Here is a 27,785-nt window from a genome sequence, read left to right as displayed (position 1 = left end):
GAGAGAGTTCACAGGGTGTCCCTCAACTTGTGGGTTAGTTTCTTTGTTTACTTACTTACTTACTTACTTATTTACTTACTTACTTACTTATTTAAGAAAGGACACTTCAATAACATACAAGAATAAATAAATAAACTGAAAAATGAAACGTACAGACAAAACGAACTTGTGGATTTAATGGTAGCTCTTGTCTTTTCCCATTTGTGACATGAACTGGCTGCCTTCTAAATATTTATTTGTTAAAAGTAGCAGACAAATGCTGATGAATTTATTTGTTTATTCATTCCCTATTCATTTATTTGAAGGAAACACTATTTTAAAGAGCAAATCTGCTCCAGGAAGCAGTTTCTTGTGTGTAGGAGGTTTCTTGATGACATGGGCAGAGTGACATTCCGGCATCGTGCACAGCCAACTTTTGCATCACATTTGCAGAAATTTCTTCTTCTTCCAAAAATCAGCTGTGAAGAGAACCATAGTGAGGACTCAGCCAAAAAACACAATAATCTCATGCACCTTACATGCAAGTAGGATTGCTTCCAAAGAAAGATGCACCTTTAACATACAGGTGTATTTTAACAAGCTTTGCAAACTCTTGGTGTAAAGTTGCATCTAAGCAGGCTACAGCCCATTTTGCTTCCAACCTTTTTACAAGTTATCTCATAGTGCTACTGCAATACAACTGCTATCACATTTGCAAAGCTAAGCAAATGTTTCAAATTGGACAAAGGACTCAGGGGGTTGGACTAGATGACCCTCGGGGTACCTTCTCGTTCTACAATCCTATGATTCTATTAAATATGAGAAATGTCTGTTAAAGGTCTTCATGAAAGTGAATGTCAGCCTATTGGGAGTTTAGTATAAAAGAGTGTCTTTACAAACCTGGAGTGTAGATTACTCCATAATAGCAACAGAAAGACTTCTTATGACTTTTCTCTTTTAAATAAATACTCAGTAATATGCATAGAGGGGAAAAGGCTCATAGCATGAATCAGTTCAGGCTGGCTGCGTTCAAAAATGTAGGGCGCGGATCCTTTATAGTCATTTACAGAGAATATATAAACCTTCCCTAATATTGAAAATCCAGCCTTCAAAAGGCTATGGAGTCCATTATTAGCAGCTTGGAATAGCCTCACAAACTGGAATGGAGTCATTACATCACTCCCATCCAATCAGGTGCATCTAGTATTAAACATTCCAAGCACACAATTAGCTATAGCAGAGCTCCGTGCTAGGATTAAGCAAAATTCTCTTGCCACAATACCTAGAGAGCTGATGGGGATATAATTTTGTTGTGAAGTGCCCACTATAAAAAAGGAAGGCCAAGCATATGTCTGATTGTAATTATGGAGGTCAGAATTTGCCAGTTCATTTACTGTTCCCTGGAATTCAGGCTGGTTAGATTATCCAAGTGAAAAGCAGAGGCAGCTGCCTTTTCAGCTATTTAGAGAATGAAAATTTATTAGTAGTGAATGCATTGCAAGAGGGAAGAGAGGGACTGCAGCATGTGAGGATTTGGGACAATATGGCTAAAGAACGGAAGCATCAGAAATGGGGAGGTGGGAAACAAGCAACAATATATTTAAAAATGGTATTTGGGTAAGCAGTTGATTTCCACAAGTAGTTCTCCATCATGCATCAAATTGCTGTAGCCTCCCTAGTTTCTGGCAGTCAGTCCTAATGTAAGGTTACCAGATGTCCCTGTTTCGACAAAATCCATTGAAGTTGAAAAGTGTCCCTGGATTCATTGGAAAAAATATGGTAACCTTATCCTAAGGCCTGTTTAAAGAATTGGAGTGGGGCTGTCCTTATTGTTTCTTTGTCCCAGGGTTTCTCTGCACAACTGGAAATAGTTATTCACCTAGCAGCACATGCCAACACACCTTCTGCACTCCATTTTAAGACTATTACAAACCAAAGGCTTTGGGGCTTTTCTTATCTCCTTCCTCCCTGCTATCTTGTTTAATTTCCAGCTTGTAGAAGAGTTCTGGCGAATTCAAAAACTTGCTTGCTACTTGTGACATTTTAAACAGTCCTCATAAAGACCTTCTGTGGGTCTTTGATAATCTCCTAATGGACAACAAAGTCTATACCTGGTAGACAGGTCTGGTACCAGGATCTGGCCCACCCAGACAGCTGCTGGAGTCGCATTGCCAGGCAGCTGGGTCTGGGGAGCTTACATTAACAATGTCACACAAGTAGCACTGGCTTAGTGTGAACATAAGAGCTCATGCAGGCTCCTGGCGAAGTGATTGTGGCTGCTTTGTTTTCTCACTGGTAATTTAGCTTGCAGTGAGCATGAGGCATAGTTTGGCTTGGTTGCCATCTGAACCCAGCCATAGTGTCTGGGACATTAGAATGGAAATTGAGAATGGCTGCTTCCCAGCCAGCCACAACTATTGCCATGTAACAAGTGCAGGGGTGTGACGGAAAGCTCAGCAAGACTAGAGTTTGGTGATGCAGTGCTTTGGAATTCCACCAGAGTGCTGAGCTGTAGGTTCACCTGATTGGCTGTAGATACAGCAAGCACTTTGGGAGGGGGAAAAGAAAAGGGGATTGAGAGTTGGGAGTTGGGTGTTCTTGGTGTTCAGCTGGCTAGAAGTATAGCTCCTGAGCTGTGTGTGAGAGATCCACTCTGAGGAAAATATCTGCAGCCAAAGAAGGAAGTCTCTGAGCTTAGTTTGAAATACAGCAATTAGTGTCCTTTTTCAGGAGTATACAGACAAGAGAAAAACTGGGAAGCGGAATTGGGAACAGGAGAAGTAGAGTTATTAGTGAACACTCTACTTGGGTCTCCGTTCAGTAAGAAAGGGATAGAACGTCTTGAGAAAGAGAAGAATCCCAAACCAATTAGGAGGCGTTTGGTGATCCCCTGGGTCTATTATACTGCTAGAGGAGCCTCAGGGGTGTGATTAATAGAAGGTTAGGAAACTGACAGAAAGTACCACCTTGTTTTAGAACCCAAGTATTAAGAACTAAGCTATACAATTAAGCTTAAGAAACCGAAGTGGGGAAAACTGAAAAGAAGTTTTAAATCTGAACAAAGAGGTTTACATGCTTTTCTGCTCTTGACTTATTTGATCGTGTAGTGTAGTGTTCCCTTCACTTCTACCAAAGAATGGAGTGGCCAATTAAATATAAACTGCCCTTAATTCAAGTAGTAACTAGCTACAGTGTGCATGGAACCACTACTTTAGCTAGTCTTCTATATTTTCCTGCCATGGGATTTCTCTGCTTTCCTAGATATTGGCTCAGATACATACTGTAAGTGGCTCTTGTTACTCATCTGCAACACAATATGGGTTAGTGTCTCACCAAGTGGCTCTCTGCATATATTAGCAGACTATCAATCAATAAATGGTTGTCCGTATTTACCCCCCTCTGTCCATAGAAAAACTAGCACCTTTAGAATAACACTGGAATCAGAGCTGGCACCCAGTGAAAAAGGCATGCAGGAACAGCATAGAATTTTGAAACCTCTCACATACTACTTTAAAGTCTGTGATCCTGTGCAGAAGACACTCACTTTAAAAATGTACCAACCCTTTTGCCTTCGTTATTTTTATTTTATTTTATTTTATTTTATTATTACTTTTATAGTGCTCCTTTTCTCCAAGGAGCTCAAGACAGCAAACATACTTCTCCCTTTCCCCATTTTATCCTCACAAAATCAGTGAGTGGCAATTTGAACCCTGGCCAGCACTCTTAACCACTTTTCTACATTGGCTCACATGGCTGCAGTCCTACCCTCAGTTACATGAGCAAATACATTACTGGCCAGGTCAACAATCCAGGTTATGGTGTGTGTTTTCTGTAGCATTTTCCACATGGAAATAATTCTACAGCATAACATATTCTCCATTCCTTTGCATTACTGTAATGATATTCAGCAAAAACACATTTTCATATGTTCATTATGCCCAGTCATCTTTGAACAACTAAAAATAGCACAAATAAAAATCCCCTTTTCTAATTTGATATTTGCCTTTTGCCTTCTTTCCTTTTGACCATCTATTTCTTTCCCGAAAGTCCAGCTTTAAAACAGCCTTCTTCAGAACCATTAACCTTTCTTTCTAGAAAATAATTAAAATATAGTACTTCAGAACATGAATGGTATTGGTAAAGCATTGTCTTGCATATTTTTGACTAGTACGTTCAGTTGCCTCAAAACCTGAAAGAATATTATGGTGTGTTCCCAAAAGAAAAGATTGAGATGTACTGTACAAGCAAGTTGTACAACTTTATTCAGCCAAAGGAACAAAGCTTGTTGTAATGCATAGATCTCACCTTGTTCCACTTTGTACAGAACCAATGAGTTCAGATGCAGAAAAGAATTCTGATTCAGAATCCTAAGCATGTTTACTTGAAGTGAATCCCACTGACCTCAATGTAGCTTACTCAATCGCATGTGTGTTTAGGATTGTAGCTTTAGTTTCTTCTGTTTGCTCAGAGGAAAAAAATATTTTGAATAAAGGAAATATTATCTTAGCTTGCCCTTGTGGGAATAACAGCACATATTCTTTTTGTTTCAAATGTAAACTTTCAGGCAGGCAGATTTTAAGACATGATGATGAGGCAGTTTCTCTAGGTACTCAGCTATGAGGGTAAAAGTTTGATTGTTTCTTTTACTTACCAGATATCAAATTTTTACTAGTAAAGTCCAGCAGAGTAAGCATGTTAGGAGATTTGGTAATGTTATTGACAATAACCTACATGAGGAAAGATGTGGTTACATGACCATCTTGGTTTAAAAATAGCAGGGTCACCTTGTTCTTGGGAATTGATTTCACATGTCTGAGCAGAAAGCTGCATCCTCCGTCTGCAAAGTTGGAAATCCATTTGCATTTTCAGATATTTGTAATACCTTAGAAAACGGAGAACACAATGAAAATATTGAATTGTGGTTGGTCACTGTTGCAGTACACAAACCTTTTGATGTCTACATAGCAGCAGATAAATGCATAATCTCTGTCTGCCTTGACTACTTCAGTCTCAGTCTTGCATTTAGCATTCAGTGCATTCAGATACCATATTGCTTGTTCAAAGCATGGTTTGGAGGATTGGGGGAAAGCTCTTTATGTACATTCTCCTTCTCTCTACTTTTCAATCCTTGCCTCACACTTCTGGCTTAATAAAATACCAACTTGTTTCAGAAACCTCAGTTTGCTGTGATGTCAGAACTTGCACACTATGGTTTGAGTGATTAGCCCAAATCAAGATTGCAAACCACCGGTTTTTATTTCTTTTTCAATGCTGATTTGGAGGGATGTATCGAACTACAGCTTTCTGGTTGGATAGCATAGCAAACTGTGGTTTAACAATTAGGAAGTATTATATTAAACTGAAGTGGAGGAGCATGAGCACATGACCAATCCCCAACCCCATAAACCATGGGTAAGCAAACTAAGGCCCGGGGGCCGGATCCAGCCCAATCGCTTTCTAAATCCAGCCCATGGATTTACATTTCCTACAAAAAAAGACACAAAACCCTTTTGTGCAATTTCTGTTTTTATCTTGTGTTTTTATGTTGTGAACCACCCTGAGATCTACAAATTTGATAAACAACAACAGCAGAGCAGGCAACAGTGCTTTTGTAGCACATCAGATGCTGAAATAATCCTTGTTGTTTCAAGTGAAATTATATACAGTGGTACCTCAGGTTACATATGCTTCAGGTTACATACGCTTCAGGTTACAGACTCCGCTAACCCAGAAACAGTGCTTCAGGTTAAGAACTTTGCTTCAGGATGAGAACAGAAATTGTGCTCCGGCGGCATGGTGGCAGCGGGAGGCCCCATTAGCTAAAGTAGTGCTTCAGGTTAAGAACAGTTTCAGGTTAAGTACAGACCTCTGGAACGAATTAAGTACGTAACCAGAGGTACCACTGTATATATATAGTGGTACCTCTACTTACGTGCACCCCTTCGTGCGTATCCTTCAGAAGTATTTTTCCGGGTTTCGCTGTGCGCGCATGCACAGAAGCACTTTTCCACACCATGCACGTGCACAGAAATGGCAACTCCGGTTGCGGAAACCTCGGGATCCGACCGGCTGTCCGGAACAGATCCCGTCCACAACCGGAGGTACGTGTGTGTGTGTGTGTGTGTGTGTGTGTTGACACATCTCTCTCTCTCTCTCTCTCTCTCACACACACACACACACACACACACACACGTATGTATATGCATTTAAATCCTTGCTCTCAGAGGCTCAATTCAAACCCCATTCAGTTCCTTTCAGAACAAAACCCCATTGACCTTGAAGTATGATCATCCTCTTAATATGGAAGTAGTAATGTAACTAAGCTTCAACTAAGAGCATTTTCTAAAATGTGTATTCGAATCCTACATCATCTGTAAGTCAGGTAAAAGGACCACTTGGACCAGAACATGTGTTTGATTCCTGTCCCCCACTATCTAATCACATAGACGACCTCCAAAATTAACACACTAGTATAGGCCAGTATATTGTAATTCCCAATTATGACTCCCACCCCTGACTGTTTACTTGCCACAGGGTGACTTTAAAGTACTTCTTTTGTAGCTCAGGGCCAAATTAGGCCCTATCCAAATTAGGGACTAATGTGATAGGGAGTAAAGTGGCAGGAGTGCTATAAGGAGGAGCTGGATCCTGCCTCGTCCCCAGATTGTCTCCCTCTTCCTCACCCCATGATGCTCCCTTGCAAACAAAACCAAACAATTGAGCTACTGAATTCAGTACTGTAAGGAGCGGTGATGACTATTGAAAAGGATTAGAAAAAAAATCATGGGTGATGTATCAAGCAATAGCTGTTCAACACATGGAAGAACAGTACCCATAGTTTAAAGCACAGTCAGAGCAATACACATTACTATGCATCATTTCATTTCTGTAATAATCATAATAATTTTGGTATACACACTTTGACACAACTTTGTTGATATATGTAGAAACGTTTATTTGAGTGTTCATTGTTGTTTTATTTTTTGTTTTTATTTTATGCAATTGCTGCATGGCATGTGCTCCATTGTAAACAAAGATATATCTTGATGCAACCATGTTAAACAGTTTAAATATGAAAATAATTTTTTAAAAAACCAATGTTATATTTAAAAAAGCTGTCCACTACAGTAGCTAACTTGGATCTTAAAATTTAAAGGCTATATCCGCTCCAGATGCTGGGAAAAACAAGGAAGGGCTACTGACTCCATGCCACAGCCTGTCTGCTTTCCAGGAGTATCTCTTTAATACTGTTTCAAACAGCATGCTGTTTGTGGTAGAAGCAGGACCAGAGGGTTACTTGGTATTGTTCATCAGTGCTTCTCACATGGGGTGGGAAGGGGTGCTGTTGAGAGAAAGGTCTGTGCAAAGCAAGAACTGTGAGTCTGCTAAGAATTGCAGAAATAAATGGCAGGTGTAGGTTTTAAAAAGCACTATGTTAAAGATATGATGCACATACTTTTTCATAGCTGCTGCAGTATTGTTATTCCCCACTGGTAATAACAGTAAAATTGGTCCTCAAATGATTTAGGTTGTACAGTTGTACCTCAGAAGTTGAACGGAATCCGTTCCGGAAGTCTGTTCAACTTCCAAAACATTCGGAAACCAAAGCGCAGCTTCCAATTGGCTGCGGGATGCTCCTGCAGCCAGTCGGAAGCCACGGAAGCTGTGTCGGACGTTTGGGTTCCAAAGAACGTTCGCAAACTGGAACACTCACTTCCGGGTTTGCGGCATTTGGGAGCCAAAAGGTTCAACTCGCAAGGTGTTTGACTTCCGAAGTACGACTGTATACCTCTGCCTTAGAAATTAAAAGATACTTGAGTTGATTGTGGAAGAGCCCTAAGACAACCCCAATCTTTATTTTATTTATTTTAAATTTATTTATGAAAATATTTATATAGCACAATTTCCTTAAAGAAATTGTATACAGCAACAAATATTATACACACGCGCACACACAATAAAAATACATATGCCCCTGATTATGTTGTGGTGAAAGCGGCTAATGGGAGATTTGGGATTTTTTTCTTCTTGTAGAAAACCTGAAAAAGGAATCCAATACCTAATTGAGAGAGGCTTTGTGCCAGATACGCCTGTTGGAGTTGCTCATTTCCTTCTGCAGAGAAAAGGACTCAGCAGACAGATGATTGGAGAATTCCTCGGAAATCGACAAAAGCAGTTTAACCGGGATGTGTTGGAGTAAGTAGCAGATATGAAGCATCTGTTGCATATTTAAGTGTACACTATGTGGATTTTAAAGTAAGGGATGTTCACCAATTGTTTTGTGCATATGCTAAGTGCAGTTTCAGAGAAAAAGAAAAACCAGGAAAAAATTATTTCCCCATATACATTTACAGCTATGCCCGCAACTCAGAAAGACTGTTCCAGAAGGAGGTTTTAGCTATTTATCTGCTATACTATATTATTATTTTAATTGCCTAGGATATGCTCATCCAGAAGGAAAGTGTCTATTGATTATAAGTCCTTTATTATTCCTTGAAGTATTACTCAATTCATTGTCTAAAATAAAATGACATGACAAAATGTGGAAGACTACTACCATCCAGAAAGAAAGTACCACAATATTTTCAGGTTTGATGTGCTGTACTGTGTACTGCATGCCAGCTCATGACATATTGGCCCAAATTTATAGAATTATGTATACATTACTTTGATGAAGAATTGCTGTTGAATGCTAAGGTTCCTGTTGATTAGTGGTACACCTTAATCGGCAGAATGCACTCATATAAATATGCTTTAATGAAGTATTCTACACTTGGCAAGTGAGTTGTCTTATTCCTGGACCCACTTGTTCTATATATTTCCGTACTACAAAGGAACAGTGAAGCAGGGCCTTCTTCTAGGGGTCGGAAATCTGTCAGCTCATGGGTCTTCCTTGAAAAATCGACACAGATTTTAAATTCCAAAGTGATGTTTTCTAAAAACAGTCCTGTAGATGAGAATGTTATGTTGGCATCTTGCCTAACTCTATTAAAGAGAGGCTTTTGTCCTGGGAGTTGCACCACGTGAAAATGTTATTGATGCCTATTTGACACAATGCCAAAACATATGATCTACAAATAGGCTAGGAAATTTAACCCTGATGACCTCCTCTTCATGTTTGCTTCATTGACTAAAATCTTATAAATTAAACATTGGAGCTTTTTTGTTTACCTGTTATTATGTTTTAAAGGCCATTCAATGAGGTTCTGAGTGCACTTAACTGAGCACTGGAATGCAGCCAAAGGAATTAAATATGCAATTGCAATGTTCAGTTAAAACAAGCAACCTTAGGAGTGCAGAAGATTCCTGTGTTAGATTGTGTCAGGTACCAAGATGGCATTTATTTCTGTCTTGTATCGGGTTATGAAATATGTCAAGTTTTCCTGCATTATACAGCTAACCAAGGTACTAAAAAGACCTGGCTTTATTTGTTGACTGTTTGTTGTTTTATGGATATGTGACATAGCTAATTAGATTACAGTATGAGGAAAATTTCATTGTCCATCTCAGGATCAGCCTGGGTGTTTTGGTCAGGAGGATGATACTATATGCTCAGTAGTAAGCTACTCTTGGGGACCTGGTACTGCCATCCACAGTAATTTTGTGGAAGACTCTGCCCTTTTGAGATTTCTAGCTTTTGGGACTGTATGCCTCTTTGATGTACAGCGTGATGCCACCTCCAACACACCCTTCCCTGTTCTTTCTGTAGAGTTTGTATCCAGAAATAACCAATGCCCACTCCATCCCAGCAGGTTTCCATTATGCTCTTTGTATCTATGCTATCATTTAAAACAAAGTACAACAGCTCACACAACTTGAATCAGTGGCTTCCAGTATTCGCTTTTAAACTCCTGTGCATGGTGTGTCTTTTCGAATGTCTCTGGCACAGATGTCTTATCCAAAGTATCCTCTTCGAATTGATACCTGTCCCTCTGCATTTTAATTGCCTGGTTCTGCCCCTCTCTCATTTGAACAATCATAAACATTTTTACCCTGATGCCATATGGCAATGCATTTTAACAAAAAGCCTTTTAGCATGGGTCATACGTTCTTACCGTGGCACCTGCATTAGTCTATTGTACTTTGCAGAGATTGATCTTTCATTGTGTATAACTTCAAAAGCCTAATAAAAAGGGAAGAAACCTCCAGATTCTATTTTATTTTATTGGCAAGTAGACCTCACAGGCAGCAGAAAAGGCAATTAGATCATGGTTTCACAAATCATGGTTTTGCATCAGCCTTTTAAATCAGCCCTGTCCACCTGAGTGCCTTTTCTCCCTCTCTGCTCTCCCCTCGCCACTGTCTGCTACACAATTCCTCTCTCTTTCCCCTTCCAGTTATTGAAAAGAGTACTGGGGTGTTATTATGCACAACACTTTAAGGGGGGAAATGGTGTGTGGTAACTGGTACCCCTTCTGTCAGAGAAGGAAAAGTATATTGCTTTCCCTTTTGCCATCCACTCAAAGGCATGCAGGAAGGAAAGTAAAAGACCACAGGGTCTTCTTGCTGCCACCCTCCCTTCCAACGTTCATAGGATAGGCAAGGAGGGGACTGGTGTCTGTTGCTCCGTGCCCTACTGCTCAGTAAAGTAGTAAATTAAAGTAATGTTTGGTTGTTTTCTAATGGAGCTACTGACTGGGGGAAATTGCTTTTTGAAGAACATAAAAGTGATTATTATTTCTGCCAGAGAGATGTCTTTGAAAAATCATGACCCGCTTACATAAGCTTCTTTAATTGATATATAGTGCTCATAATTCTCTCTTTGCCCTTTAATCATTGCATGCTTCATCTGACTGAATACTATACTAAGTACAGCAGTTGGTATTTTATTGAAGGCAGGGTGGATTGCGGGAGGGGGTATGGTGGAGGGTGGCAAAATCAAAACTCTTCTCCTTCTTTGTCCTAGCTGTGTTGTGGATGAAATGGACTTCTCAGCTATGGAACTAGATGAAGCACTCAGGAAATTCCAAGCTCATATCCGTGTTCAAGGGGAAGCTCAAAAAGTAGAACGACTCATTGAAGCTTTTAGGTATGGACGTAAACAGATAGCTATCACAAGGTTTAGTCACATACGTAGTAGGTTTGAGTGTACTCAGGCTGAAGTAGTTAAATATTATCTTGATCTAAAATTCTGTTCTCACGATATTATATATTGTAGACCAGCCTTCTGGAGTTGATGAGAGATGTACTTAAAAACCTCCAGAGGCCACTAGGTTGGGAAAAGGCGGCTATAGATTCTGGCAGCCCTGTTTGTTGTATCTTATGTTATCAAGTCTAAATGCGAACAAAGAAATGTTTACTGTCGGTTTAAACATTTTAAAGGAATTTAAGGTCACATTCCTATACCCACTTACCCCGGTGTAAGGGCTATTGAACACAGTGGGACTTACTTCTGAGTAGGCATGTAACGGATTGTGCTGTAAATATTCTATGTTCTCATCTTGTTGAAATGGAAGCATTTATCCTTTATAACATTTTGCAATGTACTCTGCTGACCTTTTAATTAAGCAGTTTAGCTTAGCTGAGCAAAGAGCATTAACTTATTAAAGCCTAGACAAATGTTCTTTATCCATGGTGGGGACGTGGGGAGAAATGTGAAGAATCTTCCAATATGCTAAAAATAAAGAGGCCTATCCTCAGAGGGTGCCACAGATCTGTTGAAGCCATTGGTCAGACTCATTAGGCATGAAATGTGTACAAATGGCATATTAGCATAGATATAAATTATGGATCAAGGTTGCATCAGATATTGTTGCATAGTTTGACTTTGTGCTGGCATATTTGGGCTATAGCTACATGGTTAGAAGGAGGAAATGGTTACCTGAGTCAGTAGTGCACTTCATTTGGACTGTGATGTTCAACCCAAGAAAATTTGGCCTTTCCATTGCATATTTTGCCCTACAAATATAAGCTGTTTTACACTTGCAGTAGTATTATATTACCTTACTTTGTCATGAATAAAGAATGTATAATTGTCACCACTATCCTATTTCTGATGAATTGTGCAAATCTGGGTAATTTTTATCCTCTTTGATCCACTAGGTATGGTTTGCAGTCTGCAGCGATAAATATGTATATGTATATTTTATGTATATTCCTATACAACAAGTGAATATTGCAGGAAACTGAGGGCACTTACTGTAATGGAGTTAGACTAGCCTTAACCACCGGAATATCTAGATCAGCAAATAGTAATTTGGTTACTAAGAGTGGGTATAATAATACATCATCTGCATTAAAGATGCTATTATTAGCTGAGATAATGTGATGGAATGGTAATTAATATTCAAACATTAAATGTGTATGTCAGGAGTATAATTCCAGTATCCTCAGTGAAACAGTTTATTGGTTTGTTCTAAAAGGCTTATCGACTCATCCTTGAATCTGACCACTCTTATTTCGGTGTCTTTTGTAGCCAGAGATACTGCATCTGCAATCCAGGTGTTGTGAGACAGTTTAGAAATCCTGATACCATCTTCATCCTAGCTTTTGCAATCATATTATTAAACACAGATATGTATAGTCCAAATGTGAAACCAGAACGCAAAATGAAGCTTGAAGATTTTGTCAAGAATCTAAGAGGTATGCATAATTCAAAAATTTGCCAGGGTCTAAAGGCTGGGTTTGTTTCATTTCCTCCAGTCTTGAACAGAAAATGTCAAAAGCCGCATTTTTCTTTATTAAAAAAACATCCAAGAGGCTAGCCTGCCATTTGTACTATAATTTGTTACCAGGCCAGGAGAAGATTGGAAAGGGTTTTTGGGAAAGGACAACAGTCTGATTACTAACAATGCAGCAGCACCCGTTTCTAAATAGATTGTTTCTTAAATACTAAAGAGGTAGAAAAGTCTGCCACATGGCTTTGGAAGCACATTGTTGTAAAAACTGCAGCAATAAGTTGCAATTCTATGCACACTTACATGGAAGTAAATCATTGAACACAGTAAGACTTACTTATGAGTAAACATGCATAGACATTTGCCATTATGGTCTACACCACAAAAACCGCAAAAGAATACAATAATTAGATTCTGTTCCATATTACGCACTTGTATGACTATACCCTACAAAAGTGTTTTAGAACTCTGAGGAGGCTGAAGAAACCGATATCGAAGTTCTGGAGAGAAAGGAAATGTTTTATAGCTGAAAGACCAATGTGGGGGTGCTTGTAATTTTGATTGCCTCTTGTATTTATGCACTGCAAACCATCCCTCTCCAGGTCTATGGGCCAACTTCATTCACTAAGCATTTCACAGCAGAAAGTCTTTATTAATGTTTTTAAAGCAACTAGGTTGAGAATGTGCTTTATCTTCCACGAATGGTGCTTCAAGACTGCAATATTTTTAACTAACACTGAGTTTTATTATTGCTCGGACATTTGACATCAAGTGTGTGTGTGTGTGTGTGTGTGTGTGTGTGTGTGTGTGTTAACAAAGTGCTATCTGTTACCTACTTGTATTGATACTCCACAGTACTCTTGGTTACTGTTGTATCAATAACTAATAATAGGGCAAATGTGTATTTTGCAGATAGGGATAGAAATCTTTTAAGTAAATAAATATCATACTGATTTTAAAAGAGCATAACTGGAGACCAATTCAGTGTAAATGGCTTGGAACCCAAATACTCAAAAGAGTGCCTCTTCCCATATTAACCTACTTGTCTGTTAAGATCTTCTGCCGAGGCCCCTCTTCAAACGCCATTATCAGAGATATAATACATGAGAGCAAAGTGTTTATAGAAAGCTCTCCCTATGCAGGTTCTTCTGGCACCAGTTGCAATCTTTTCTGCACCAGAACACCTTTTTCGTCATCTGGGCATTTTAATCTTATGTATATTTTAAATACTGTTTTCTTTGTTCTTCTGATGTTTTATGATTACTCTTATTGATTGTATACTACCCTGGAATTCTAAACAAGAATGAGGGGCGATATTTATATATCCAAATGTCAGAGCTGTTCCACCAGGCCTTTGGTCAGGGCGCAGCCTGACCGCCTTCTCTGGCAATCTGCACAGAATTTTGCTTAATGGTTGCCATCAATTTGATTTTAATTTGATTTTAATTAATTTTATAATGAATGTTTTTAGAATGTTGGATTATTTTGATTGTTGTTAGCCGCCCTGAGCCCAGCTTCGGCTGGGGAGGGCGGGATATAAATAAAATTTATTATTATTATTATTATTGATTGAAATTCACTTCTTTAATTGTTAAATGGCAGGTTCTTCGGAGATACTGATCATGACATGCAAAGATTTAGTATTAGTGATGTTACTGTTTAACAACCAGTAGCTAGATCACATTCTTTACAAGGCAGAAGTCTCATCAAGTTGTAGAGGTATTGCAGTTTTTGAGCTGGTAACAATGATGTTTGGGTTCTGCAGGTGTGGATGATGGTGAAGATATTCCACGGGAGATGCTTATTGGGATCTATGAAAGAATCCGAAAGCGGGAGCTCAAGACAAACGAGGATCATGTGTCACAGGTCCAAAAGGTTGAAAAACTCATAGTAGGAAAGAAACCGGTAAGTTATATTTTGCATTTGCAAGTTACATGTGCAAATGTATATGCTCTGTTCACTGAACCATTTCCTACTGAGCCATATCCAGCTTTGGGGGCATAAATGACTGCTCAGAAAGTGTCTCTCCTGAGTTACTGGATCTATTTTATATAGTTTCTTTAGTTTTCTAAGTATTTATATCCCACCCACTCTAAAGCATAGAGGTTTTTATTCCTCTATATTAAACATGAAAATATTCCAACATCTTTTTATCCCTGCGTGCCAGCTTAACGCAAACAACCAAAAGTCAGCACCAGTAAAGAAATCATATTGCACCTTAGGAATATGGCAAGAGTCCAAAGAAACAGAATTCCAAAGTTGTGGGGCAGCTCTTGTGTGTATATGGGAAGGTGGGCACACTCATTGCATCTTTGTATGCTTACAGATAATGGCTTTTCCAAAATGAAGAGGCAGAGTTATACAACTTCCATTGCCTTTTAGACTGGAAAGTAGAATTTTGAAAGCTGCAAAAATACACTGCAGAATTTAAGCTTTGTGGGAAAGCAATTCAAATGATTAAATAAAGTCATTAGGATTAAATTAGCGTTCCTTGTGCTCATTCCTGCTTAGTGACAGCGTAACTGTGCAAAAGGGGGTTTGAAAATAAATGCCCATCATTATTTATAGGCATGTTTTATAGGAGTTTAGTGATAGTAAGACCATGAAGTATTTGCTTGATATGATATGTATTTCTCTGAAATGTAATGAACTTGTATGTGTCTTTTTCTGTTGTAGATTGGATCTCTACACCATGGACTTGGTTGTGTAGGTATTTCCTTTAATACTCATTTCTGTTCTGTAAGCAAAGTTCGTCAGACGGGCCCTAATATGTTTAAATCCTTTGTTGTTACTCAGATTTTGGCAGTTCATTGCTTTTTCATCCTAAATATTTAAAAGTGTCAATTGTTGACCTAATGAAACATTTCCATTTTGTAAAGGAGCCGGATTGTGCTTTTTCTGTGGGGTTCAGTATCACACAGATAGAGCTTGGTACCACAATGAAATATAAAAGTGAATTACGGTAATTAGCAAGCATAAGTGAAACTGGGGGCAGCTTTGTTTATAAACCTGGCTGAGGTCAGTTGTGGTGAGCTGCTCTTAGACATATTTCCTAACAATTTTAAGATTAAAAACAATTTGCCTCTCCCCTCAAAGGTCTGCATGGCCTCTGATTTGCAGATATTTAAACATACATCTCTCTTTCTTCTGCATTATTTTAATGTCAGAATATTTCATAAATGTGCTTTGCTTTCATTGTTTTTAGTGTTTAATCAGCTTAATCAATCAGTGTGGAAACTTAGCACAAGATTATGCAGTAGAGGAATGTGGGACTGAGACATTCCTTTAGGATCTTTCACACACACAAGCTGCAAAACGGAGAACATTGAGCATTGGGTGTGCCCTTGCATGTCTTCTGTTTATCTGTTATATATGGGGGTTAGGGGACAGGTATAGATGAAGGTCTTCACATATTGTCACGTAATAAATGTTGGAATACTGCTGTTGGTGACTATTGTGGGACCTTTGACAGCAAGTATCCAGGCTTCCAGTTATCAAGGAAACCTCATTGCCATATTAAGTTAAATAGAATATGCTTAGTAATGTTATTCAGGTACCTCAAGTATTCTAGCATTACCTCCAGAAGAAAAAAATAGAACTAAAATAAAAGTATTGCACTTGGGCAAAAAAAATGAGAGGCACAAATACAAGATGGGTGACACCTGGCTTGAGAGCAGTACATGTGAAAAGGATCTAGGGTTGACCACAAACTTGACATGAGCCAACAGTGTGACGCGGCAGCTAAAAAAGCCAATGCAATTCTGGGCTGCATCAATAGGAGTATAGCATCTAGATCAAGGGAAGTAATAGTGCCACTGTATTCTGCTCTGGTCAGACCTCACCTGGAGTACTGTGTCCAGTTCTGGGCACCACAGTTCAAGAAGGACACTGAGAAACTGGAACGTGTCCAGAGGAGGGCAACCAAAATGGTCAAAGGTCTGGAAACGATGCCTTATGAGGAACGGCTAAGGGAGCTGGGCATGTTTAGCCTGGAGAAGAGGAGGTTAAGGGGTGATATGATAGCCATGTTCAAATATATAAAAGGATGTCACATAGAGGAGGGAGAAAGGTTGTTCTCTGCTGCTCCAGAGAAGCGGACACGGAGCAATGGATCCAAACTGCAGGAAAGAAGATTCCACCTAAACATTAGGAAGAACTTCCTGACAGTAAGAGCTGTTCGACCGTGGAATTTGCTGCCAAGGAGTGTGGTGGAGTCTCCTTCTTTGGAGGTCTTTAAGCAGAGGCTTGACAACCATATGTCAGGAGTGCTCTGATGGTGTTTCCTGCTTGGCAGGGGGTTGGATGGCCCTCGTGGTCTCTTCCAACTCTATGATTCTATGATTCTATGAAAAGTTAAACAGTAAAGAAATTGCCTTTTCACTTGTGTTTAAAATTATAAATTAAACATAAGAATTTTCTTTGGAGCAAACCATAATTCCTCAGTAATTTTTGTACTAATTGATAAGATGAATTTCTGGCTTTGACCTTTTAGAACTTGACCTTTTAGAACAACTAGGTTTGGGTCTTAACTTGCTCCTCCAGTCACCAACTCCTGCCATACCACATCCCAATTTCCAATGTCCACAACCTACAGGAGCCAATTGTTAAGTTGGTGGGGAAACTGTTCAGTGAACTCTGCTCCATTCACAGAAGGGCAGTCAAGATTCATGCCCTAAACCAGGAGAGGCTAACATTTTCCACCATCCCTTACTACTGGCCATGGTAGCTGGAGCTGATGGGAGTTGGAGTTCAACAACATTTAGTGAGCCACAGATTAGCCACTCTTTATTCTGCTGTTAATCAGGAAACACAGATTTGCTATAGTTGCCCCATGTATTGAATAGAATTGGGCAACTGATCTGGAAGAGCTCAGAAGCTCACTGAATATGAGAAACGTTTTCTTGCTGACTTTGTGTTATACTTTGAGACACTTCATTAAAACATTTGTATGAATATGAAGTATATATTATATTCCTCATATGGAAGGAATTTTAAATTGTGCATGCTGCATCAATCATTGTAAAAGTGGGCCATGTGTGGCAGGTCACTTTGCTGATCAGGATTCGCCCCCCTCCCCAGGTAAGTTTGGCATCTTTCCTTAGATGTCATGGATGCCAAAATAAAATTATTGGCTCAGGAACTGAGATACAGTTCCTCTGCACTGGGGATAAGAAGAACTTAGAATCTAAGAAGTTAGACTCTAATAAAAATTCATTGCAATTAAAACTTATTGTTAGTAGCCTTCTGTTTGTCCATGTATAAACAGGCTAGCATCTCGTGGAAAAGACAGTGGAAAATCTGTATTGACCTTGAAGTAAAGAAACCTTAGTCCCTATACTGTATCAGATACAATACATGCACTGGCATGGAGCTAGGGGGAATTATTTTCACCTATTCCCCCTACTGAGGAAAATCAGGATACTGTTGAAGAGTTAATGATAGTAAAGGTAAAGGGACCCCTGACAATTAAGTCCAGTCGTGAACGATTTTGGGGTTGCAGTGCTCATCTCGCTTTAAAGGACGAGGGAGCCGGCATTTGTCTGCTTCCGCAGACATTTTTTCCAGGTCATGTGGCCAGCATGACTAAGCCGCTTCTGGTGAAACCAGAGCAGCACACGAAAACACCGTTTACCTTCCCGTCGGAGCGGTACCTATTTATCTACTTGCACTTTGACGTGCTTTCAAACTGCTAGGTTGGCAGGAACTGGGACTGAACAATGGGAGCTCACCCCGTCGCGGGGATTCGAACCATGACCTTTCAGTCAGCAAGCCCAAGCGGCACAGTGGTTTAACCCACAGCTCCACCCGTGTCCCTGTGTTAATGATAATAGCATTGGACAACATATGAGTTCACCACCAATATATAAATATGATGACAAAAAAAGGAAAATCCAAAAGGGTGCAAAGAGAGGCTAATGAAAAGCTTTTCCTTAAATGTTTTTTATTTTCACCATTTTCAACTATTTCCTCCTTCACCATTGTGGAAAAGACTTCACCTAAATAATACTGAACTCCTTTTTAATTGACTAAAGTCAGCATTGTACTATATCCCACAGGTCCTTTCTCTTCCACATCGGAGACTTGTTTGCTACTGCAGGCTCTTTGAAGTTCCAGATCCAAATAAACCACAGAAGCTTGGATTACACCAGCGGGAAATATTTTTATTTAATGATCTGCTTGTGGTATGTATCTGACAGGCATATTTTTATAACACATTATATTACTGCAGAGACTCCATTAAGTAAAGGGGCGTACTTAAATGCAGAATCCATGTAGGGGCACTATGTGGGTTTCTGCATGGATTGTTATTCATATGTGGATGAAGAGCTATATATATACAACTACAGTTGTATGCAGTGCTTAGGATCACATAGGAAAGTTGTGCAGGGGAGCCAAAAGGCTAGTAAATGGAAATGGTATTTTAGGCAGAGTTTGTCTTCAGGAAGCTTACTGGTGTCATATTATAAGGGTTTATTGTCCATACATTTCAGTATTTTTAACTAACCGAATACTTTCTCCAACACTGATTTTTATGCTTGTTGATATTTTTAGGTCACTAAGATCTTTCAAAAGAAGAAGAATTCAGTCACATACAGTTTTCGACAGTCCTTTTCCCTCTATGGAATGCAGGTGCTCCTTTTTGAGAATCAGTGTAAGTGTTTTTAGCCTCTCATATGAGTTAAGGGTAAATCGGTGCAGCTCAGTTCTTAAGAATAACTGTACCTTGAGGAAGCAAGGTATCTAGTGGTTTTTCCCCATTTTTTAGAAAAGATATTGCAGAAATGCAGTGAAAACCTATTGTTAATATTGATGTGATAGTGTGATTTTGCTTTGTTACCACATTTATTTAAATGTTTATGAAACAGAATAAGAATAGCATTCAAAGACTTTTTAAAAATAAAGTATGAAATCTTGATTCTCTGAAACATGTGAGCTATAATGGTGTAGTATATGTACACATACGGGATATTTGGGAGAAAGATCAGTTTGGTTCAACACAGCCTGACACTCTCCTCCAGATTTCTCCCCCTTCAGCATTTTTCTTTAAGCAATGCATAGCCATTATTGTAGCTGAAGGCAGCAAGCTACAAATATCCCACCCAGCCTATCTGCATGTTGCAGCTGTCAGATTCAACTTGTTCTCAAGGAATGGAATTCATATACCTTCTGAGAATTCTGTCAATTAAAGCAAAGGCAGTGAAAAGCATTCCATTTAGAAGCTGGCAAGGTGATGGGAATGATTGGCAACGGGGAGTGGATGATAAGGGTAAAATGTATTTTGAGGAATCAGTTAATTCTTTGAAAGGAAATAAAAGTATTTATCTCCACATTCGTAGGTCATGAGGGAAAGACAAAATAGATACTTCCACTTTTTCCAGAACAAACCTTCATTTTAAAAACATGAAGGTTTGCAGTTTCTTTTCACTAGAGACCACGTAACAGTGAAAATATATTCACCGACTGCCTTCCTCCTGCCAATTCTAACCTTTAAAAAGTCTTCAGAAGATATTTCATACCCCTTTCTGAGAACTGATCTAAGTGAACATTTGTGTATCCAGCTGTATATGTACTATTTTTGTACAAAATATGCATTGTTTTATATATCCTCTTTTGATGGTGGACAAATCCATTTTATACGGTTTTTAAACATTTCTTGCCTTACTCAATTTCATGTGGGCTTTATTTATTTATTTATTTATTTATCCTCAGAAAGTTGTATATTAGTGTTTCTTCTACAGTTCACATTACATTTATGATTTAAGATTAATGACTATAAATCTTAAATATTTCTTTTATATGTATGGCTAAAAATTCTATATAATATCATTTGTAATGTCTGTCTGTGGCTCAATAAATCACTGTGTGTTAATGTTTTTTTACTTAGTACTTTTCTCAAAAGTAATTAAAAGTACTAACATACTTTATTTAGTACTTTTAGTACTTTTCAATTTAGAAGCCCTTTTGGCCCAAAAGTGTAAGGATTGGGGCAGATGATGGGCGGGGGGACCCACTTATATTTGATTGCCATAGCTGCCAATCTTGTGATGATATTTGTTTACAATTTTATAAGATGCACTTTCATTAAAAAAATACAACAAGGCGGAATACAAGATATAAACACAAAATAACGATACTCATTTTAAAAAGCTTTAAAACATCAGTAAATACTGATTGCCTTAACAAGAAAATTCATGTTGCAAAGGCCTTTCTGAACAATAAAGTTTTCAAGTGACATATGAATGAAGGAGGGATAGTTCCCACCAAACCACTGCTGCAAGGGAGTTCCACAGGGCAGGGCCTGCCTCACCAGAGCCCCTGCTGATGGTCTTGAGGGTGTGAGGAACCACCAGAAGTGCCCTGTCAGAGGATTTCAGTGATCATTCAGTCTACCACTGCATCAAGCCTGTGATATATGGCGGAAATCCTTGAGTGAGTGGTGACTGTTGTTTTCCCTCAAACGCCCCTCATCATGTATGATGACACATTTGATTCACCCAGGAGACTTATGTGGCTGAAAAAATGACAGCAAGTAGCCGTCTACAGGATAAACCATAGGTTCACCCCCATAAAATGCCCTCTTTGAAGACTCTGCATAGGCATCTAGTCAGCCACTGTAAGAACAGGATGCTGGTCTAGATGGGACTTCCAACTAATCCAACAGCATTCTTGGTTCTAAGAAAGTCGTTTCCCATTTTTCAGCCTACAAATGGTGGGATTTTGCCAAGTTTATAGTTTTGTAGTAATCTTTGAATGGCTGTTCAGTAAGGTCTTGTGTTCATTCGGACCCTCCATGTTATTCCTGGAGGTAGTCGGTGACAGAGAGGACACAGTTTCTGCCGGAAACTGTAAAGAATGTGACAGACCTGTAGGCATCTTAGACCACCTGAAATAACACCAGAAACACAGAGAGACCTAGAAGCCCTGAGACTCCAATACATATCTCACGCAGGGTAAGTTGCCCAGTCTACTGTGGGAGGAGCACAATAGACACAGATGCTTTCAGGCCTCATCCTATCAGTTGCACATGGTTACCAAGAAATGTTAATGTGGTAATGGAAATCTTTGATGTACTGGGATGTACAGTGGTACCTTGGTTTACGAACTTAATCTGATCCCGAAGTCCGTTCTTGAACCAAAGCGTTCTTAAACCAAGGTGTGCTTTCCCATAGCAGCGTGGGACTCAATTTAGAAATGGAACACACTCAACAGGAAGTGAAACATGTTCTTATTCCAAGGCAAAGTTCACAAACCAAAACATCTATTTCCGGGTTTGCAGTGTTTTTAATCCAAGTTGTTCATAAGCTGTTCTTAAACCAAGGTACCACTGTATCTTTTTCACATTTGGAGATGCAAATAGAGAACAGAAAACCCTTGAAAGAAATTAATATACATATATCCCTTTTACCACTTCCTAGATTATCCTAATGGCATACGGCTCACATCAGCTGTTCCGGGAGCAGATATAAAAGTTTTGATAAATTTCAATGCGCCAAATCCCCAGGACAGAAAGAAATTTACGGATGATCTGAGGGAGTCTGTTGCAGAGGTACAAGAAATGGAAAAGCACAGAATAGAGTGTAAGTACAAAGGTACATATAGTAGAGCATTTAAAATTAATTATGTTAGGTGAATCTATTTTGGCATATTTACAAAAAGTTTTCTTTATAAAGTTAAAATTTGCTCAGAAAGTGTGGCTGAATACTACTCAAGATTAAACTGCAGTTGAAATACGAGAATGTTTTACTAAGTGCTGATATATTGCATTTTCCTCAGGAGACTTACAGTGGTCCAAGGGCATCCATTTCAGCTGGTGGGCTCTGACCACACTTTTAAACTCCATGACTGGCTGTTACCACATGGTTATGTGCCACTGCCATCTGGAGTCCAGCAGAAGGATTTGCATTGGTATGCTGTTATGATGCAATTATGCACACAGACTACCAAGGTGCAGTGACACCCAACCAAATGAAGACATGGCAAATTTGATAGCATCACTTTGTTCATTGCTACCTAATGATAGTTATTTCGTTATTTATTTATTTTGCTTTGTGTGCCAGAGAGTACGTTGTGTGAGGTACTTTATCTGAGCATTTCTGGTGCCAAAGGAGAAGGGATGGGCAAAAGGCTTAGGTAACATGAAATATTCCCCAACACTGAACTTAATAGGAATGCGCCTTCTCACACAGAGCTTTCTGTTGTTGAAGCCCTGAAAAGGCTCCGGTGTGTGGCCCAGCTTCTGGAATGCTGTGCCTTTTGCAGACTGAGCAAGCTTTATTTGTCCAGGTGCCAATTTTTAGAAGCATTGCGTTTGGGGTTATTGAAATTATTAACGAGCCAGCAAAGAGTCCATACCTATTTTTTCAGCGCTACAATCTGAAAGAGCCAATAGAGTAATTGGCTTCTGCTCTCTTTTCAGCTGAACTTGAAAAGCAGAAAGGTGTAGTACGACCAAGCATGTCTCAGTGCTCTAGCCTGAAAAAAGAGTCTGGCAATGGGACATTGAACCGTGCCTGCCTTGATGACAGTTACGCCACTGGGGAGGGTCTTAAAAGGAGTGCCCTTAGCAGCTCTCTTAGAGACCTCTCTGAAGCAGGTATGCATTTCTTCCTTCTTTGATAAATATATTCATTGAACCTTAATATATATGTGTGTGTGTGTGTTCAAAGAATACACTAACAAATATGAAAATGTAAAAATGTAATCCTGAGAAAGTTAAATATGTCTTATTGTTAGTAGTGTGGTTTTTTCTGTTTTTCCCCCTCTGCTTATTCAAAAATTCCATTTGAAAATATTAAACTGTTATAGCTTTCTATGTATACTTTAAAAGGAGAAAGAAGACAGAGAAAAATTGTAAGTTTATAATAAAATAATGGTTAATTAAATGCTAGGTATAATGCTAGGAGTAAACTGTTTAGTTTTGCGTCCCTTTTTGTTATTTTCTTCCTTATATTGTCATTAGGGGAAAAAACCCACCCAAATCATTGTGTATTGGCTGCTTCTTGTGCATTTTGTGCTTATGTGTATCCATGTAGTATATTGATGAATGAAATTGAGTGAAGCCCTGCTAAATTCTATCTAGAGGAACATAAATCGGATATAGTTGCGTGACTGGTGCTACTTTATCGTATTGCTCAAAACGTAGACTCTAGATCTTGCTGAAACTGTGGCTTGTGTATATACTACACTACTGTTGCCAGCATAATGGGGAAGGAACCATTTTGGCAAAGTAGTAATTTCACCACTGCTTTTGGGCCTAAAGTTTGAACTGATCTGGATGGTGATGGAAGTTTAAAATATATTTTAAATTATAGATGTTATACCTGGTTTTGGAATGTATGCATTTTAATCATTACATTTCACCCATGTGTGCAGAACGTAGAAAAATGCCACTAAGATTATGACTGGAAATCAATGCCCTGGTGTAATTTGAATGTCAGGCACTACATTTCAGCTATGTGTGCAAAAGAACAGGCACGTTATTGGTTCCTGCTGTTGCTAGTAGAATTGCTCTGCCTGTTAACACCATGTACACTATGCTAAATTATAATATACCACTAGCAAATAGATCTAAATTTTTGCTTACTTTTCATCCTATATATTATTTTGATCTCTATATAAAAGTGAAGTATACCTTTCTCTTTAAAATATCATGTGTAAGCTTCTACTGTGCTACAGTCATCAATACTAATCTTAAGTATGTGCTATGTGTAATTATGTGCACATGCCTATTTGTGCATCAAAATATACACATACTAATATCTGCATCTTTATTTTTACCAAACGGGTTTATTTTCTATTTAGCCACAATTATTTATCCATAGTAATTATTATATATTACTTTACTTTGGGGACAATTCAGTGACAACCATGAATCCATTGCATGGAACAACACCAGTGCAAAGGTCCACCGAATTAATGCTTTTTAGAATTTTATTTAAAAATATGCACTTGAGTAGAATTTGGATGAGGCCTCAGTCGTCATCATTTAGTTTCATGTAAGAATGGTTTCACTTTTCTGTTTTTCATTGAGAATGACAACATTCATTTTTAGAAACAGGATTTTCACTAATGTACCTATTACTTGACATGATTCCCAGTTAACACTTTTCATCCTACTAGGAGCTTTCAAACATTTACTTCAGACATTGTCATGTAGCTAGCTTCATTTGGAGGATTCTTTACCATAAACAAGATGAATTTTTCATAAGCATGAAACATCCCATATGTCAACAACATATGCCTTCTGTTGGCATATACTCATCGCTGACAAGTTATTTTCTGTAGTTGAATATAGGCGTCAGACTGAAGGGTTTAAGCAGTGACTATGTTAAACCCAGCTAAACTTAATTTTAACATTTTTATTGAGTCATAATTATGGAGAGTTTATGTTTGGACTTGTGCAGTGCAATTAATTTAAGAAACACACACACATACAGTCAGGTATTGGTTAGGATAACCTAGGTGGTCTTTTCATTGATTATGTTAGCTATTGCCAAGAACCAACTAGAAACAGGTGCAGTTCTATAGAAGTTGGCCTTTGGAGTGATTTCCATGGGTTCAAACATGGTGCCCCCACAGAAAGTTTTCTCCATGCAGTTTCAAATCATAGAGGTAAAATGCTTCACATGATAACACATTCTGTGTAAATTATAGGCTGATACTGATGATCCTTTGATTTCATGAAAAATGAACAAGATGTGTAGATAACTTCTTTTACTACTTTTTAAAATGTGTGTATCTATAAGGTTCATGTTAAATATGATCTTCAAAGATACATGTTTGAACTGGCCCTCACTGCAATGAGATTATGAAGTGTTTAGCTTAAACAACACTGTCATTTTATGCCATCACTCCCCTCCAATAGAAAGATTGAGCATGTAGCTAAAAATGATGTAGTGTTGCTTTGCTACAGGACGCAGGAGGAGGCTGATGAAGTAGATTATGTGTATCTTATGTAGGTAGAAACATGCTTTTTTCAAAAGGTTACCTTGTTTTTTTTAAAAAAAATAACTTAATTTTACCACTCAAACAGTGGTTATAACTGCTTTATAATTTTTATTTCAGAGATTGTTTAAATATGTAATAATGTTGTTTTTGGATACTATGATGTATGTAAAACTTGGATATTTAATGTTTTTCTTTTTAAAAGAAAAATATGTCAAAAATGTTAAGGCAAAGCATCTTTTAGTTCAGGGCCAGGGAACCTGTGGCCCTCTACACGTTTCTGGACTACAACACTCATCATTCCTGACCATTGGTCATACTGGCTGGGGCTGATGGGAGTTGTAGTCCAACAACATATGAAGGAGTCTCCACCCTGCATGTTGGATTTTTTTAAGCCCAATATTATTCTCACCACCTGAATTAGGTTGTCCAGGTCTCCAGCATTAAATATGTCCTTTAACACTTCTCCAATTTATTAAAGTATAATTCATTTAAAATAATAAATGGCTAGCTTTTAAAGGCTGCTTGCTCAGTTTGACAAAGTCAGGTTTACTTGTTTGTGTCTCATGCAGCCCAGACAACTTCCACAAGTTGTTTCATTGTGTGATAAAGAATAAATAGGTCCAAAAGAAATATCTGTAAGCTGAAGTGCATATTTGCAATTTGTACAGTGACCTCCAGAAAAGGCCCTTGGTAACTGACTAGCCATTTGCTGCATGATGTTAGAGAAAAACTTGAGCCAGCGTTTGGATTGCTTTGGAAATATGACCGCATTTACCATCTTAAGCATCATTCCCCCCCCCCACCTGCATAATTGGGGGAGACATTCAAGGATAGTTGTGAAAGATTCAGAAATTTGCCAGATGCATCACCATGGTATTGTAAGAGTAGGATTGATTTTGAGTCAGAAACCTACCTCAGATGAGTCTGAGCATTTTAAGATGACAAGATGCAGTTTAAGATGATGAGATACAGTTGCTTAAATTAAAGCCTACAAACATTGTGGTCCCATATACTGAAGGTATATGAAGCTTGTACTAATTTCCTGAAATATGGAAAGTATCCAGGTTGCCTTCTCAAGGCAATGTCATTCCATAATTGCAGTGCCACACCAGAGAAGGCCCTGCTTCAGGCAGCTATAGATATGACCGTAAAGAATTGTAAAATTATTTATTTACTTATTTAAAACAATTTTACTGCCTTTCACTGAAAGTATGTCAGGGAACATATGCCCGACGTAATAAAATAAAACAACATCAATAAAAGACAACTCTAAAATAAAAAAGAAATGGGGCCATTATATCTTAATACATCTTAAAATATCTGCATAAATAATCATTTATTAAGCTGGCATCTAAAAGCTTGTAAAGTAGACACCAAGCACACCTTATTAGACAGATATTCCAAAACTGGGGCACCACTACCGAAAGAAACCTTCATTGTAGATGTAGTAGATTTGTTTATCTGTATCTAGTTATCAGGTTATCACAAGATAAAAGTATGAAAGTAGCACAGCTAACCAATGAACTTACCTCAGACCCAAATAGTCGAAGGAAGTGATGGGCACCTGGGGCTTGTCAACTTGGGAAGGTAGCCTATCTAGAAGGAGAAGGAAAATTCTGCTGCCTTACGGGATATCTTCAAGAGAAGAAAGGGCCAAGGAGTAAATCCTACACAAATCCAGAGTGGAGTCCCTAAGATGGTTGGATGGCGCCTTGTATGCCTCCTTCTGGCAACTCCTGCAGCCAAGCCAGTGCCAAATGCATTGCTTTGCTTTCCTTTGGACCATATGAGTGACACCGAAAAGGAGGGTCCTGTTGCCTGGGCAGCTCAGGCCCTCCTTGTGCCCTGGGGAGGTCACTTCACCCCCAGAGGCACACTCCATTGTCTCTTGAGACAGAAGGATACCAACAAGAACAAATTATTATTATTATTATTATTATTATTATTATATTTTTATACTGCCCTGCATCTGAAAATCAGGGGGCAGTTCACAACATAAAAATACAAAATAACACAAATTACATAATAAAACAGAAACAAACCGATAAACCCCCTCCCTCAAACACATTTAAAAGGCCATAGAATGTTAATCAGCCCAAGGCCTGGTTATAGAGAAGGGAGCCACACCAATCTGCAGCTCTGGGTAAAAAGAAAAAAGGAAGATAAGTGAAATTAAGTTGCTTCTTAGAGTTGTGTGTTGAAAAAATTCACAGGCTTGGTTTCTCATTTTTGTAGAAGTCT

At 38.6% G+C, this 27,785-nt stretch overlaps 1 protein-coding gene and 1 long non-coding RNA gene across 18 annotated transcripts in view; one reads left to right on the top strand and one right to left on the bottom strand.

The window, feature by feature from the left end:
- IQSEC1 (IQ motif and Sec7 domain ArfGEF 1) overlaps positions 1-27,785 on the top strand; it is a 316,254-nt gene that overhangs the window by 280,371 nt on the left and 8,098 nt on the right. For 14 of the 17 annotated variants that reach the window (XM_053377722.1, XM_053377721.1, XM_053377719.1 and 11 more), the window contains 9 exons: positions 8,014-8,175; positions 10,886-11,008; positions 12,395-12,561; positions 14,362-14,501; positions 15,273-15,302; positions 18,653-18,778; positions 19,149-19,248; positions 22,013-22,186; positions 23,014-23,190. In XM_053377722.1, coding sequence (XP_053233697.1) covers positions 8,014-8,175; positions 10,886-11,008; positions 12,395-12,561; positions 14,362-14,501; positions 15,273-15,302; positions 18,653-18,778; positions 19,149-19,248; positions 22,013-22,186; positions 23,014-23,190 — 1,199 coding nt within the window. The remainder of the gene's footprint in view (positions 1-8,013; positions 8,176-10,885; positions 11,009-12,394; positions 12,562-14,361; positions 14,502-15,272; positions 15,303-18,652; positions 18,779-19,148; positions 19,249-22,012; positions 22,187-23,013; positions 23,191-27,785) is intronic. The other 3 variants (XM_053377720.1, XM_053377716.1, XM_053377729.1) reach the window with 1 other exon arrangement.
- On the bottom strand, positions 224-27,359 carry LOC128408278 (uncharacterized). Its single transcript, XR_008329018.1, has 3 exons — positions 27,074-27,359; positions 4,764-4,861; positions 224-458 (listed from the first exon to the last, which is right to left on the bottom strand). It is a non-coding gene; the product is annotated as an uncharacterized LOC128408278 (long non-coding RNA).

Source organism: Podarcis raffonei, chromosome 2 (genome assembly GCF_027172205.1).
Source record: "Podarcis raffonei isolate rPodRaf1 chromosome 2, rPodRaf1.pri, whole genome shotgun sequence".
Classification (NCBI taxonomy): Eukaryota; Metazoa; Chordata; class Lepidosauria; order Squamata; family Lacertidae; genus Podarcis; species Podarcis raffonei.
Note: the sequence above shows the minus strand (reverse complement) of the source record. Positions and strands in the feature narration are given on the sequence as shown.